A 17,665-nucleotide genomic window follows, 5' to 3' on the forward strand; every position below is an offset into this window, starting at 1 on the left:
GGATCTATCCAAAGCAACATTGCAGCGGAGGGCTCTTCTCCGCCCGGCGTTAGAGGCAGCACGCCGGGCGGGATGTACCTACAGATGGAGATACCCATTGGCAGTAACTTTTAGGAAAGAAGCCAAATCATTTACCCTGCAGACCATTAGAGAGCTACCTGCTTTTTTTTTCCTTTTTGGGAGTCAATCCTATACAGGTTCCAAATTGGTTAATCATCTTACCTTGGTCAGAAGGCAGGACACAACAGGGAGACCCCAGGGACAGAACCTTTGAGGCCGCAAAAGGAATCAACAGCAGTGCCGATGGACGGGTAGCGTGAGTCATAAATTTACATGTGAAAATATATACATAATGACACCCCTAAAACATTATATCATGACCACTAAAACCGGAATTTTTTTTTTTCTTACGCTTCTGTGTGCCTTTTCTCTAAGGAACTTTGAGATAACTGTATTTGAACTGCCCCCCCGTTTTTGGACTCCCTCCTTTTTTCTCATTTCCCCCCGTTTTTTTTTTTTTTTTTTTCCTCTCCCCCACTCTTCTTATTTTTTATGAAGAGCTGAGGGAGCCGAGAGGGAAGAGCGATTTTCATCTTTCCCTCCCGTGTTTTTTTTTTTTTTTTGTTTTTTTGTTTTTTTTTTCTGGAGGGGGGAGGGAGGAGGGAGGAAGAGGAGAAAGGAAAGGGGTCCACCCCTTCAGATATGGGACTAGCTCTTAGGGGCTGATTTCTTATATTATCTATATAACAGAACTCAAGACGTCAAGATAATTGAAGGGGGGGGGGGGGGCGGTGGGAAGGGAAGGAGAGAGAGGGATACCAGGAATTGTAAACGTGATATCTGTATATATTTAAAAATAAGGATAATGTAGAATGTAAACTTATATGTATGAAAGAAGACGGAACATTGTGTATAAAAAGGGATAATTTTTAGGATTTAAATAAAGATCCCCTTCCCTGGCGAGAGACAATATTTTGGATCGGGGAGAGAGGGGTTGCTCCCTCTCTCCTACCCATCTCTATAATAGGTCTGTGAATACAGAGGTGACCACAGGAGCTATACATGTCCTGGAGAGATGGGAGAATGTGGGGATACTTATGGGGGGTCTCTCTCCAGTAAAGGGGCAAACAAATACCCTGCATATAGGTAGAATAAGGATACATTAATTAATAGGGAATGCAGGACTTGGTCTAGATTGGGAATATAAATACAGCATAAATAGAGAGTCGGACCAAATATCAGAATAAGAGATTAAAGAGTGAAATATGGGTCTAAAAAGATAGAACAGATAGACATCAACTTTCGAAGGTGGGCCTGTAATGTATAGATACACCTCGCAGTTAGTCCCTCAGCGGTCCCGGGGGCCTGGGACACCCACCCCCTTCACTCCTACCCATCCTTGCTGGCTATACCGGTTCATTCTCCTTTTCATTTTTTAGGCATACAAACTTTAAGCCAGATATGAAATCCTAGAGGAGGACGAGGGGATACAGGGATATTCCTGGTGGTCCCTGACAGCAAGGGAATTGAGGAAAATATAATAAAAGGGATATTTAAACTTACATATAATAGAAATTATGATGCAACAAAAGGATTCTAAATACCTGGCTTTGGAGACCATAGGAAAGGCCCCTGTATTGAGGAGGGCGAAGGAATGGAGAATGAATATGGAATAAATAAAGGGATACTTTTCTTAAATTTTTTTTTATTTTATTACCCTCATATATATAGCCTGGTTTAATGTGGTACCATAGACACGGAAGGTGAGGACTATACTACAATTTGACATATATAGTCAATATGGAAAGGGCCTGCTGATTGAAGGGGAAAAAAGAAAAAAAAAAAAAGGGGCCGGGGGAGGGAGGCTGGAGAAACCTCATTGGTTGCTTCTAACCTCTGCCCCCTTAGGGCACGCGCCCAATAGTTGGTCTAAGACGATTGGACGCCTAAAACGCCCATTTTTTTCTAAATTTTCTTTTTTCTTTAAGAGGATTTTTTTTTTTTTCTCTTCTTGGTTCTACCCCCCCACCCCCCTTCTCTCCCCATAGCTGTGCAAAATGGACACAATCAGAATATGCTCACTAAATGCTAAGGGGTTAAATACCCCTGAGAAGAGGCGTATACTATTTTCCGACTTGAAAAGCTCATCTATTGATATAGCCTATATACAAGAAACCCACTTTAAGGAAACAAAAACACCACTACTCAAAAACAGATTTTATCCCCTGATATATCATTCCACTAGCTCGAATAGCAAAACTAGAGGTGTATCAATAATGATTTCAGGGAAAATACCGTGGTCATGCTCTCAGGTTATGTCCGATACAGAGGGCAGATTTCTTTTTGTGAAAGGGAATATTGGGACTGTTAAGATAACATTAGCCTCAATATACGCCCCAAATATTCAACAAGACAATTTCCTGAAGAATTGTATGGAACAGCTCCAAGAGTTTCAGGAAGGTCAGCTCATTTTAGGTGGAGATATGAATGTGCCCTTAATTCCATCTGAGGACACATCATCAGGCTCCTCCTCAATTCCCCCTAGAATACGTAAAAGGATTTCAAAACAACTTCATAAGGCGCATCTGATCGATGCATGGCGGCTGCTACATTCCGGAGAGAAAGATTTCACTTTCTATTCTCCACCACACGCATCATACTCCCGGATAGATTATTTCCTGTTACCACACCAACAATTGCATTCTATACAATCAGTGGTCATTGGCCCGATAACTTGGTCGGACCATGCACCACTGATACTTACATATACCCTGCAAGAGACCCCCCTAACTAGATCGCAGACTTGGTCTTTGAACCTAAGCCTTTTGCAGGATACAACAATTACAACTGAAGTAGAGAAAGAATTAGCTTTTTATTTCCAAACGAATGAGGGAGAGGATTTAAGCCCGGGGGTGATATGGGAAGCCCATAAGGCAGTGATCAGGGGAGTATTTATTAAATATGGAGCACGGCTCAAGAAACGCCGCACACAACAAATGACCCAACTACTTCAGGCTTTACATAAACTGGAATCACGACATAAACACGCCCCTAATGAGGAGTTGTTGAAAGAACTTACCTCTACCCGTAAACAGATAACAGATCTTTTACAATATAAAGCTAAAGCGGCACTACAGAGAAGTAGAAAAGCAATATACGAATCAGGGGACAAATGTGGGAAAATGCTAGCCCGAACTCTGCGAGACGCAAGAATGAGAACATACATCCCCAAACTAGTATCCCCAACAGGCCAGAAAGCAGAACGACCAGAGGACATAGTTAGGGATTTCCGGAAGTATAACGAGTCACTTTACAATCTGACTCCACAGCCACAAGAATCAGAAGAGATAACTAATTACCTTATTAGATCTGGTATGCCAGGTGTATCGGAGGAGGTGAGGGAGACACTAGCCACCAACATTTCATTAGAGGAGCTACAAAAAGCAATTAAGAACACTAAAATAGGGAAAGCACCGGGGCCAGATGGACTACCAATACAATATTACAAGACCTTTTTTCCAATCCTTGGCCAACAGATGGTAGACCTATTTAATAAGTCTACTGCATAATCTCCTTTACACAGAGATATGCTCCGAGCACACATAACGGTGCTGCCAAAGGAGGGAAAAGACCCTACAGCATGCCCCAGTTACAGACCCATATCATTACTAAATGCGGATCTGAAATTACTATCCAAAATAGTTGCGGCTAGGTTGCAGGCCCATCTCCCTCCTCTGATACACCTGGATCAGGTGGGCTTCATACCTAACCGAGAAGCTCGAGATAACACAGCAAAAGCCCTTAATCTTCTACACCTGGCCTATAACTCTAACCAAGCATGTACCTTTATAGGGACAGATGCTGAAAAAGCATTTGACCGGGTTAGTTGGAAATTTATGTTTGAAGTGTTAAAATATGTGGGGATTGGAGATAGGATGATAGATTGGATATCTCAACTGTATTCAAATCCAACAGCCCGGGTCAAAGCAAACGGAGTACTGTCTGAAGAATTTAAGATCTCAAATGGTACAAGACAGGGATGTCCACTGTCTCCTTTATTATTTACCCTTACTTTAGAACCCTTTCTTTGTACTATCCGGAACAATCCAGATATCTGGGGTATAAAGACAGCAGGCACCCAGCAAAAAGTTTCTGCATATGCGGACGATATGCTTTTCACGCTTACAAACCCTTTGATTTCTTTACCAAATCTACTGCAGGAATTCCGTCAATACGGGGTATTGTCCAATTTGAAGATCAACTTGGGCAAATCAGAAGCGATGGGAATTGGGATGCCCACTTCTCTTAGATCACAATTACACGCAACTTTCAATCTAAAGTGGACGGGAGGGGCGTTGAAGTACCTGGGAACTTTCTTGCCTCCAGAACCTTCCCAGATGTATACATTCAACTTCCCACCACTGCTGAGTGAATTGGGCGATCAATTAAATAAATGGCAAACAGGACTAAGTTCCTGGTTCGGGCGATGTAACATACTAAAAATGGCCATACTTCCGAAATTCCTGTATCTGCTTCAAGCTTTGCCCATTTCGATCCCGCCTACTTATTTTAGACAGGTACAGACAGTATTCTCAAAATATATATTGATACAACGCAGACCTAGGCTGCAGAAATCACTAATCTTCTTATCCAAGAGCCATGGAGGATTGGCAGTCCCGGATATATCAAAATACTATCAGGCAGTGCATTTGGGTAGATTTCTAGACTGGTGCCGTCACACGGAGACCAAAATTTGGCCCAATATAGAACAGGCGCAATGCGAAATACCCCTGAACAGGACACCATGGTGCCTAGGTACCCTGACTAAGGGAATAATGCGACACCCGACAGTAGGAACAACGATCAGGATATGTGCAAAGCTATTTCGTAACCCAGCTATTTCCACAAAATATTCACCACTCTATCCCGTATTGGGGAATCCACTATTTACCCCAGGCTATCTGGATAATCATTTTTACAGATTGAGAGAGCAAGGGAAATTTCAAGCCTCCCATTTTTTAAGGTCGGGGGCTTGGGTAACCTTAAGCACTTTGATGGACTCAGGAGGAGGTTTTAGGTTGGACTATTGGAGAGCTATGCAATTGAATCACTTTTTACAATCTTTACCTACCCCTGGGGAATTCGATAGGCCACTCACTAGTTTTGAAAGCCCGTGCGTACAAAAGGGCGCGATATCTCATACACTTTCAAAAACTTACTCCCTGATAACAGCACCACCTTCAGAATACAGGCCGCAGTATATAAATGGATGGGAGAAAGAACTGGAAAGTAGATTCACACCCAAACAAGTACAACATATAATAAAATTCACTTTTAAATCTTCGAGATGCACACGAATTCAGGAGACAAACTATAAACTACTATCCAGATGGTACTACACACCGACACGCTTACATACATTTTCACCACAAACATCTGATAAATGTTGGCGATGTCAGGAAGAAAGAGGGACCCTCCTACACATCTTTTGGCAATGCCCTAAGCTGAAGGGATTTTGGAGGCAAATAAGGGAGATATCCCAGAAAGTTATTGAACACACTATACCTGACGACCCGGTATTTCTTCTTTTTCATGCACCAGGAATATCAGGTAGAAAAAATAAAAGAATCCATTATATACCATCTTTTGGACTCGGCAAAAGCATGCATTCCTTTACGCTGGCGAGACCCCAACCCCCCAACTATTAATATGTGGAAGAATAAGATAGAAGAAATAAATAAATTTGAAGATATGATCCTAACAGGACAAGGCAGACATGAACAATACACTAAAAAGTGGGCAATATGGAATCAGTTCATAGCGTCAGATGAAGGGGAGGCACTGTCTATGGAACAGTAGAGATTAATATAGAGTACCTCTCAGAGGGACACAAAGGGAGAAAGGGACGATTATATAAACAACAATTGATAAGAGAAGGGGAAGAAAATGGGAAGAAAAGGGAGATGGTTCTTTTTTTTTTTTTTATCCCAGGATTGTCCTCACCAGAGGGTGATATTTTAATTTATTGAGAAACACAGAGACACACAGAGTGGACTTAGTAAGTATAAAGGATAAATAAGAAGGAAAAAGAGACACGAAGGTGGGAGGTAGAAACTAGATAAACAATAACGACTTTTTGCACGCTTCCCACTTTTTTTTTTCCTCCAACACCTTTTTTTTTTTTTTTGGCTAGATCTACTGGCACAGACACATATACTAAGAGGTGATTAGATTGAAAGTGAACACGAGGTGGAATGACACAAGATGGAAAGATGAGATGGTTTGAAAGAAAGGCACGAGAGGAACACAGACACAAAGACACAGTATATAGGATCTAGGATTTATGCACAAGTCCAGTGGGAAAACATTTTGCATCTTGTACAGTTGGAGGTTTTCTCACTAACCCCCCTACTTTCCCTACACATCCCTCACCTCTTTTTTTTTTTTCCCCCTCTCCCTCCTCTCCCACGCCACTTCTCTTATTCAGAAGTACCCCAGGTATCCCAATAAGAGAATACTCTAGAGGTTTTAGATATGGAAAATAGGCATTTAGACACTTATATTATGCACCATGATAAGATAAAGCAATGAGGAACTTAATATAGATGTGGAACTAGCTATGGGGAATTCCCCCTTCCTAATATACCCTCCCTGTCCCTGTTCCCTTCCCTTTTCGGTATATATATATTTTTTTTTTTTTTTTTACTTTTAAGAATTTTTTTTTTTTCTTCTCCTTTTTAAAAAATTTAAAAATGTCTTTGAGGCTTGGGCAAATCAGGATAGTTAGGACAGACTGATCCCCAAAAAAGAAATGCTGGTTATTTATAGACAATAATAAATTTAAAACAATTACGGATGTAATTATATATGTTGGCATAATGATTATAATGGATCAGACTTTGTGAATGTTGTTCAAATGAACCTCTTTTGTTTCTTTGTTATAAATAAATAAAATTTAAAAAAAAAAAAAAAAAGAAAAGTTCAGGAGTGCACTCTGTACAGGGTGCAGAGTTCAGGAGCGTGCAGAGTTCAGGAGTACATGGCGTACAGAATGCAGAGTTCAGGAGTACATGGCATACAGAGTGCAGAGTTCAAAAGTACGTGGCGTACAGAGTAAAGAGTGCAGAGTTCAAGAGTAAGTGGCGTACAGAGTGCAGAGTTCGAGAGTAAGTGGCATACAGAGTGCAGAGGTCAAGATTACGTGGTGTACAGATTTCAGAGTTCAAGTGTACGTGGCATACAGTGTGCAGAGTTTAAGAGTACCTGGCGTACAGAGTGCAGAGTTCAGGAGTACGTGGCGTACAGAGTGCAGAGTTCAGGAGTACGTGGAGTACAGAGTGCAGAGTTCAGGAGTACGTGGAGTACAGAGTGCAGAGTTCAGGAGTACGTGGAGTACAGAGTGCAGAGTTCAGGAGTATGTGGCGTACAGCGTTTAGCAGTGCGTTACATACAGAAAGCAGAGTTCAGCAGTGCGTTACACACAGAGAGCAGAGTTCAGCAGTAGGTTATGTACAGAGAGCAGAGTTCAGCAGTGGGTTAAGTACAGAGTGCAGAGTTAAGGAGTACATGGCGTACAGAATTCAGGAGTGCGTTATGTACAGAGTGCAGGGTTTGGGGGTGCGTAACGTACAGAGTGAAGGGTTTAGGGGGGTATTATGTACAGAGTGCAGGTTTCAAGGAGTACACTACGTACAGAGTTCAGGAGTATGCAGCATAGTGTTCAGAGTTAAGGGGAGCGCTGTGTACAGAGTGCATGGCTGAGAAGTGTTCTACATACAGAGTGCAGGGTTTCGGAGTGTGCTATGCACAGAGTGCAGGGTTCAGCTCTCTTTCACAGGTTGTCCACACCTCACTTCCACTCCTCCTCCTCGGCTCTAACCTTTGCACTACTCTTCCCCATCCCCCACCTCCGTACACATCTCTGTCCACAGCCCTCATCTTCCCCCCCCCCCACCCCAAAAGCTTCCTCGAATCTCACCTACACTGCCAGGCACTAGTACCTGCAGGCAGTGTAAACAGCTCCTCCTTTCTCTTTTGCAGGGGGAGATCATTGGTCAGCATCTGCCCCCTGCTGTGAGTGCATGCAGGGCAAGCAGGGATCTGTGAGACCCGTGAGCCGCCTAGAGGAAAGCTGTCCTTGTAAACACAGAAAGCTTCTGTGTTTACAAGTGACAGTGGTGAGTGGAGTACCAGAGCTGGAGGTGGCGGAACAGAGTTCAACCCCTTTCCAGCTAAAAAAAAGTCCTAGGTGAGAGGGCCATATGGAATGGCCAGGGGGGCTGGTTTTGCCCATGCTAAAGACAGCCTCTTGTGATGCAAGTCTCCTGCAGCAGAAGGTAGAGCTAGTCTGGCCACTTCACTTATATATAGTACAGTATAAACAAAGGGTAATACATTTAATGGAGGTCTGATCAGTAGAATGTTATTCTTGCAGGTCAGAATAGCATGTTTGTCTGATGACCAAGATCATTACATCACAGACCACCACATTTATATCACAGTCATCTTCTTAAATCAATGTTCTCAGTCCCCCCCAAACATATCATAGTCCCACCTTCCCATCAAAGTCCCCCTTCACATCACAGTTTTTCCCTCTTTACGTCAAGTTCACACCACATCACAGTCCCCTCCCCTCCTTTTATGTCACAGACCGCCCTTTGCATCACAGTTTCCCTCCATGTCACAGTCACAATTCTCCTATCATGTCAGTGTCCCCCACCCCTTTGGCCTCCCCTTCATAGCAGTGTTCTCAGCCCCCCCCCCACCATTGCAGCATCCCTACCCCCCCCCCCAACCCTTTTTAGCAGTGTCCCTACCACCCACCCTTGTAGAATTTTCCTCACCCCCTCCCCCTTTTAAAAAGCGTCGTCACCCCCCCCCCCCCCTTATAGCAGTGTCCTCACCCCTTTCCTTCATATAACAGTGTCCCCACCCCTCCCATCCATTCATAGCAGTCTCCTCATCCTCCCCTTCATTTTCAGCAGTATTCTCCCCCCTCCTTCCGCCCCTTCCTTTTTACAGCAGAGTTTTCATTCCTACCTTACACAAGGCAGGTCTGGAAGGGAGGTACCCTGCTTTTCTTGCTAACAAGCTGGTAAATGGTTGCTAGGACCACCCAGTGTCACCTGCTTGCAGCTCCTGTATTCAGTCCAGACCTGCCGCCTCTCCCGTACTCTGCCCTGCTGCGAGGATGATGGTGCAGTGGCTGTGGGGAAGGAAGCAGGAGAAGGTTCTACAATCCAGCCAGGATAGAACGACAGACCCGGTTCCTAAATGGCATGAACACGGCAGCACAGATGTGACTATCACTAGGTCCAGATTTGGACCACAGTCCGCCATTTACTGACATCTGGTATACACCAAGGAGCTGCCACCCTGAGCAGCCACAAGTTACATAAAGAGATTGTTTTGCAACAGGCCTCAGAGTAAAGCCACAGTGGAAGTGTATGGGATAGTCGTCATCACATGTCACATAACCAGGAAAATTGCAGGATTATTTGATTGGTAATGTCACAGTGTGTCAGCTGGGTGGAGCTGGAAATTTCAAACCAGAAAAAATACATATTTCACTTGCTTCACACAGTTAAACTGGAACTAAAGGCAGAGATACTCACCTTTCCAACCGTCCCTCCAGAGCCAGCATCTTCTCCTGTGGGTCGGTTTTCGGGCCTCTTTTTTTGGCCGGCGCAAGATAATGTCCCTCCTGCGCATGTGCAGGACCTATTCATCCCATCACACAGGATCAGGCCAGCCAATGTAAGCTGAGCTGCGCATGCAGGGATTGCTGTGATCAGGCAGGTAGGTTTATTGCATGTCTCTTTTGCAATAAAAAGCCTGCATACTCACAGTGTGGTACAGTTGAACGTTAGTCCCACTTTAAGGGTAAAAAATAGATTTGTGTTTTAGAATTTGTTATTTTTTTTTTTTTTCATGCAAAGCCTACTTCACCTGTATCTTGATCACTCAAGCACCATATTAAACAATTTGAATGCTATTAGTATCCCAGTTGCTTGCTGTCAAGTCATACAGCACAGAAAGAGGATTGTCACCTTTAGAATTTGTCCTCCTTCTGGGTATCTCCTTAAAATGTCCTTGAGGAAGTCAACAAGTGGTGGAGTTGTTTGTCCAAATTTACCTGCCACAAAAAAAAAAAAAAATATTACTAAAAAAGTATACAGAGAGCAGAAAGAGACAAAGTAAAAGCTCTTACATAACATCACATTTTTATATTCATCATGAGGTACAAGTGTGAGAGAAGGGGGCATTTTTAATAAATACACAATAATAGACAAATGTATCATTTTTCATCTCCCTTTTTTTTTCTTCTTTAGATTATATTTTCAGATATATAATTTTACATTTACATTTTGGTCTAAAATATAACTTAGGATAGCAAACTGAACAGTACTAAAGGGGTTTTTTCTAGCTTCAAAATAGCTTGAAGTCCTACAAATCAGGGCTAGCTGGAATTAAAGTGTAAAGTGTATCTAAACCCAAAACCAAAAAAACTTTAGAAATTGCAGATTACCAGTACTTTTCTTTCTTTTTTTTTAGACTTTTTGCCTAAACTTACCCTGGGTAACTGTGTGAATAATACACTTCCTTTCTCTAAGGGACGTACACACATGTTCTTGGCATATATGGGGGAGCCATGATTGCCACCCAGGCTGGGCTTCACACATATCTGCCTCAGTTCATCTGTATTACTTGAGGGATGATGGTATTAGTAGTTTACACAGATAAGATAAAATAGCTGTATGCTTTCACAAGAAGGGACAAGATCATCAGGCATTTTCTGTACTTGCTGTGTTGCAAACAACAGCATCGTTTCATAATAAAAGAATTTGAGTGCTTAATTGACATGCCTGCAGTCCAGACCTTTCAGCAATTGAAAATGATTGGCACACCCTGAAACGAAAAATATGACAAAGAAGCCCAGGACTGTTGAGCAGTTAAAATCCTATATCAGGCAAAAATAGGACAACATTCTTCTCCCATAACTTCAACAACTGGTCTCCTCAGTTCCCAGATGTTTACAGAGTGTTATAAGAAGAGGGGATGTACACCATGGTAAGCATGGCCCTGTCCCAACCTTTTTGAGATGTGTTGCTGCCATTCATTTCAAAATGACCTTTTTTTATTAAAATGGTATAATTTCTCAGTTTAAACATTTGATATGTTTTCAATTTCCTATTGTCAAAAAAATAGGATTTTTGACATTTCTCTGATGCTCATTGATGGACACAGCTCCTGATCTTCATAGCCATTGGGTTATACTACCCCTACAGGCGTAGGACACTAGGCAGAAAAAGAATCTGGCTACGCATATGGGCAGTCCCAGGGGATTTACTCACTCTCTCTGCTATAGGTACTCAGTTTTGCTACAAGCAGTGTCAGAAGAATTACAACTCCGCAGAGGAGTGGGTGCTGTGTTCATCAGTGAACATCAGAAAAATTGATTTTACAGTAAGTCAAAAATCCCATTTTCTCTTTCGTTCATTGACAGACACAGCTCTTGATCTTCATAACCATTGGGACATCCCATAGCAGTGTTAAACATGAGGGGTGGGAACAGCAAAAATTCCCAAGGCTGAACAGTAGCCAACCAGGCAACAGAAGCTCAACCAAAACAACTGGAGCCCACCTGAAAAGAACAATACACCCTCAAAGAGGATCAGGTCCTCTAAACAGCAGCTTGCAACACCTTGCAGCCAAAAGAAGCATCCGACGATGCCAACACATCCACTTTATAGAACTTTGTGACAGTGTGCACAAATGACCAGGTGGCCGTCTTGCAAACCTGTGACACTGACGCCTGAGTGCCTGAGTAGAGTGTGCCTTGACAGGGAAAGGAGGAACTTGACCCCTGATGGAATAGGCCTGAAAACAACCCTTTCCGAGGGCCATCCATAAGCACAAATAATGAATCTGACTTCCTAAAAGTCTCCGTAGCTGCCAGGTACACCCTAAGGCCTAATGTACACTGCTACTTGTAAACGGACATTTAGGAGCAGTTGGGCGTTTTTTTCAGAAGCCCCTGAACCCTCCTCTATGTTATGTTATCTGTCCATGTACACTGAGTCGTTTACAGTCATTTAGAGGCAGTTGAGTTCAGTGTCGTTTTTTGGAAAGCAATTATTTGCGTTCAGGATGTTCAGAACGTGTGTTTACTGGCGTTTCAAATGCAAAACGCGACCGAACGCGGTCACCCGCGCTTAGCGCTTGCGTTTTTACTCTTTAAAGGGGAATGATTTTTTGACATCTATAAACGGATCTGAGCGCAAACGCCCGCTAAATGCCGCTAAACGCGGCATGCAAACGCGACACAACTGCCTTTTTAAACGTCCTTTAAATTCCAGCGTTCAAAGGACTTTTTAAAACGTCCTGTGTACATTTAGCCTAATTGCTCGAACCACATCCAAGGCATGCAAAGCAATTTCCTTAGGATGCCTGGGACACAGGGAAGGCAACACAATGTCCTTCCATTCAAATGGAAATCAGAGACAACCTTTGGGAGGAAAGACAGACAGGGGCGAAGAACCATCTGTGATCCACCAAGTAAAGTGAATGACAGGATAACGCCACCAAAAAAGACACCTGCTGAGACTAAGCAAGGGAATCTCCCGAAGATTCTCAAAGGGAGGCTTCTGGAGGATCAAAAGCACCAAATTGAGGTCCCAAGGCAGCAACGGAGACCGCACTGGAGGAACCAATTGTCAGACACCCTAAAGAAAGGTATGTACCAGGGAGTGTGTAGTCAAGCGTCGTTTGAAGAAGACCGCCAAAGCCGACACTTGGCCCTTGAGGGTACTCAAGGCCAATTTGTGTTCAACCCTTGTTGAAGGAAGGTCAAGATCCAAGCCATCAAGAAGGAGTGAGGATGAACCTCAAGAGACTCAAACCACACAATGTACACCTTCTAAGTATGATAGTAGACATTCCTAGAAGTAGATTTCCTAGCTATTAACAGCATTTTTACCCCTATCCATCAGCACCTGGCATTCAACAGCCAAGCCGTCAAAGCCAGCGACCGTAAATCAGGATGAAGGATTGGCCCTTGAGACAGCAGATCCTCCCTGAGAGGAAGTTTCCAAGGAACATCGATGACCAGCCGCACCAGATCAGAGTACCAAGCCTGGCGAGGCCAGTCCGGAGCCACTAAGATGACCGGAATCCCTTCTGCCTCAATCCAACGTAGAAGTCTTGGCAGAGGCTTGAAAGGAGGGAAGGCGTAAATCGGACGATACTGACTCCACGGGGTCACCAGCATGTCTGTGGCTTCCGAGAGGGGATCAAGTGGGGAGATGTGCTCCAAAGACTCCATGAGTCACCAGGGGGTGTAACACACTGCAAAGGGACAACCCTCACCGCACTGGCAGCACTACATAGTCGCCAGGCACAAAGCACTAAGCGATCCTCAGCAGAGAGGTATACAACCCCACCAGACTCACCACCCAGCAGAAACAGGCACCTGCAGCCACCAGGATAATCTTCACTCCACATGCGGCGATCAGGAAGTGAAAAGATCCAGGAGTCAGCACCAGGGGATGAGGAGGAGCTCTCACCACCGAAATCGCTGCCCACAGGGCTCCACTGTCATGGCCGCCGCTATTTTCAATTGCAAACCACAGCAAAATGGCCGCTGGACTACACAAACATGGCCGCCACACATAGAAAACACACAGGCTACAGCAAAGAGGGCGGCCCCACGGACCAGACCACCCACACAGCCCCGGTGTAACGTTAGAAAACCCTACCTCGTTAGAATTCCATACCCTCGTCACTTCCTGTTTACATACATCATTTAACAGCTGAGCAGCATAGCAGTGCGCATGTCCACAGCCCCGGAAGGTAGGGAATTCTCACAGGGTAGTGTTATGTACCGTTACACCAGATCAACTGTTAGATTAAAACATCTCTGGTGCAACATAAAATCATCTCCGCTCATACCCCTGTCTCTTCCCCGATCTAGGCTACTAAATGTAAAAGCGGCGGGTGTATGAAAATATAAATCACGGAGATCTTGGCTCCGTGATTTATATTTTCATAGACCCGCCGCCGCTTTAACATTTAGTATGCGAGATCAGGGAAGTGACAGGGGTATGAGCGGAGAGGCAGCGGCAACAGCTGATGCGGTGTAACCCTCTGGAGCTCTGAGCATGCGCACTAGTAAGCTGCTCAGCTGTTCAATGACGTAGGTGCACCGGAAGTGACGTGGGTTGGGAATTTTCATGGGTATGGTTTTTTCACGGAACACCGGCATAAGTGGAGAGGGGGGGACAGATGAAGAGGAGTGCCGGTAAGGAGGGTAACCCGGGGGTCCGACCGTCCCAAGGAGGGGCCCACATCCACTCCAAAACCTTCCATGGGGAGAGGGTGGACAGCTACTCACCATACCAGGAACCAGGTGGGCACCATAAATATTTTTTAAGTAAGTTTTTTCTTAGAAAAAAAAAATGGAGGAAAAGTTGTTGCTTTTACAAATTTACTTAAACTCCACCCCCGGCACCAAAAACACAAAAAAAAAAAACAAAACCCAGAAAAATATAATCATCAAAGTCTCCTGAGTACAAGGACATTATTACCTAAGTGCAAATGCTAGGTACTTTTACAGTATGACAGCCTAGCATATTATCAGCATACTATCTGTTTTTTTGGGTTTTTTTTACCTTCAACCCAGTGGGATGAACGAAAAAAAACCTTATCTGATGTTAGTGCAGAGATGTCCCCGCTGAATTACTGTATTCTGACTGGGGGGGGAGAGGGAGCATACACCACCCCCGCCAGAACACATCTGTCAGTGCTTTCAGTTTATCAGGTGCCAATCAGCAGACCTTTTTCAGTCATGCCCCTTCGACAGAAGCCGGCTTCTGTCAGACTGGCTGCCGTAGACAGGGGCTGTCTACAAGCCGATGCCGCCCTATATTTGGCACGTGTGTACGGTCCTTGATTGGGCAACACTCAAACATAGTGATCAGGGGAGAAGGGCCTTTAGTCAGGGAGGTGCTCAAGAACCCAATGGTCACTCTGACAGAGCTCAAGCATTTCTCTTTGGAGAGAGGAGAACCTTCCAGAAGAACAACCATCTCTACAGCACTCCACTATTTAGATCTGTATGGTAGAGTGGCTAGACGGAAGCCACTCATCAATAAAAGGCACATGACAGCCCACCTGAAGTTTACCAAAAGACACCTAAAGAATTTAGACCATGAGAAACAAAATTCTCTGGTCTGATGAAACAACGATTTAACTCTTTGGCCTAAATAGCAAGCATCGTGTCTGGAGGAAAAAGGCACCACTCATCCCCTGGCCAATACCATCACTACAGTGAAGCACGGTGGTCACAGCATCATGCTCTGGTGATGTTTTTCAGCAGCAGGAACTGGAAGACTAGTCAGGATCAAGGAAAATATGAATGAAACAATGTACAGACACATCCATGATAAAAACCTGCTTCAGAATGCTCTGGGGCGAAGGTTCATCTTACAACAGGACAACAACCCTAAGCACACAGCCAAGATAAAAAAGGAGTGGCTACGGGGCAGATCTGTGAATGTCCTTGAGTGGCCCAGTCAGAGCTCAAACTTGACCCTGACTGAACATCTCTGGAAAGATCTGAAAATGGCTTTGCACCGACGTTCCCCATCCAACCTGATGGGGCTTGAGAGGTCCTGCAATGAGGAATGAGAAAAGCTGCCCAAAACTAAATGTGCCAAGCTTGTAGCATCATACTCAAAAAGACTTGAGGCTGTAATTGGTGCTAAAGATGCTTCAACAAAGTACCGAGCAAAGGCTGTGGATACCTATGTACATGTGATTTTTTTTCGTTTTTTTAATACATTTTCAAAGATTTAAAAACAAACTTCTTTTACACTGTCATGATGGGGTATTGTTTGTAGAATTTTGAGGAAAATAATTAATTTAATCCATTTTGGAATAAGGCTGTAACATAAAAAAAAGTGGAAAATTTGAGTTTTGACTTACCGTAAAATCTATTTCTCTGATGTTCATTGACGGCCACAGCTCCTGATTCTTCTTAGCCATTGGGTTATACTGTCCCTACAGGAGTAGGACACTAGGCAGGTAAAGGCTTGACTACGCCTATGGGCAGGTCCAGGGGGTATACACCCACTCTCAGCTATAGGCACTCAGCTTTGTTACAAGCAGTGTCAGAAGAAAGCCAACTCCACAGAGGGGTGGGTGCTGTGTCTGTCAATGAACATCAGAGAAATGGATTTTACGGTAAACAAAATCCCATTTTCTCTTTCGTTCGTTGACGGACACAGCTCCTGATTCTTCTTAACCATTAAGACGTCCCAAAGCAGTGTTAACCATGAGAAGTGGGAAAAACATCAGAAAAAAATTCCCAAGGCTAACCATATCCAATCAGGTAACATAGAGCTCTACCATAAACAACTTGAGCTCACCTGAAAAACAATACACCCTCAAAGAGGACCAGGTCCTCTAAAAAGCAGCCTGCAAAACCTTGCGGCCAAAAGAAACATCTGCAGATGCCAACACATCCACTTTATAAAAACTTTGTAAAAGTGTTCACCGACAACCAGGTGGCCACCTTGCAAACCTGCGTCACTGAAGCATGACGACGGAAAGCCCAGGAGGCACTAGGCGCCCTAATAGAGTGCGCCTTGACAGGAGGAGGAGACTGACCCCTGATAGAATAAGCCTGAACCACCATCTGTCTGCTCCATCTGGAAATGGTCGCAGAGGAAGTGGACAACCCTTTGTGAGGTCCGTCTGTGAGCACAATAGAGTCTCTGAATTCCTAAAAGACTCCTGAGCTGCCAGGTACACCCTAATTCCCCAGACCACATCCAAGGCATGCAAGGCAATTTCCTGTGGATGTTTAGGCCTGGAATACATGGAAGGCAACACAATGTCCTCAGTCAAATGAAAGTCAAAGACCACCTTAGGAAGGAATGACGGATGGGGCGAAGCACCAATCTATCCTTGTGAATCACCATAAGGTATACGACAGGAAACTGCCACCAGTTCCAACACCCTGCACGCAGAGGTGAAAGCCACCAAAAAAGGCCACCTTCTGGTACAGCGAAAGCAGGAAAAGCTCCCAAATATTGTCAAAGGGATGATTCTGTAGAGCTGAAAGAACCAAAATTAAGATCCCAGGGCGGCAACGGAGCCCGCACTAAAGGAACCAAATGTCAGACACCCTGAAGAAAGGTATTTTCATGACTCATAGCATTAACTTTAAATGGTTCAGTTGCAACATTACATTCAAAAGCTCCAGCTGCTTTTTCTTCAATCCAGACAGCGTGTGGATTTGTCTTTTTGTTTTGCCTAGGCCACACACTGTTGGTTCCCCCCCCCCCCCCCCTCAACTGGGTCCCTCGGCCAGGGATGCCAGTGCTATACTAGAGCAGTGTTTTTCAACCTTTTTTCACCCAAGGCACACTTTAAAATCTGGAAGAATCTCAAGGCACACCAACCAAAAATGCAGCCTGGACTGGACGGAACAACATGACGTCACGCTGGCCCTCCAAGGCCATAGAGGCTATTAAAGAGGATATACTCTTTCATCACCCCCTGGGACTAGCCGGCTGCACTATTGGATTGCTTCTCGGGTGAGCCGGTCAGAGGGGGGGTACATCCTTCTGAAAGCATTCCAGTGGCTCATGTGCTGCTTGGA

At 44.2% G+C, this 17,665-nt stretch overlaps 1 protein-coding gene across 1 annotated transcript in view; it reads right to left on the reverse strand.

The window, feature by feature from the left end:
• Positions 1–17,665, reverse strand: part of SACS (sacsin molecular chaperone) — a 158,468-nt gene that overhangs the window by 47,595 nt on the left and 93,208 nt on the right. The window contains exon 4 of the mRNA XM_082248457.1: positions 10,050–10,135. Coding sequence (XP_082104583.1) covers positions 10,050–10,135 — 86 coding nt within the window. The remainder of the gene's footprint in view (positions 1–10,049; positions 10,136–17,665) is intronic.

The sequence above is a fragment of the Pelophylax lessonae genome (genome assembly GCF_965119305.1).
Source record: "Pelophylax lessonae genome assembly, chromosome: 2".
Classification (NCBI taxonomy): Eukaryota; Metazoa; Chordata; class Amphibia; order Anura; family Ranidae; genus Pelophylax; species Pelophylax lessonae.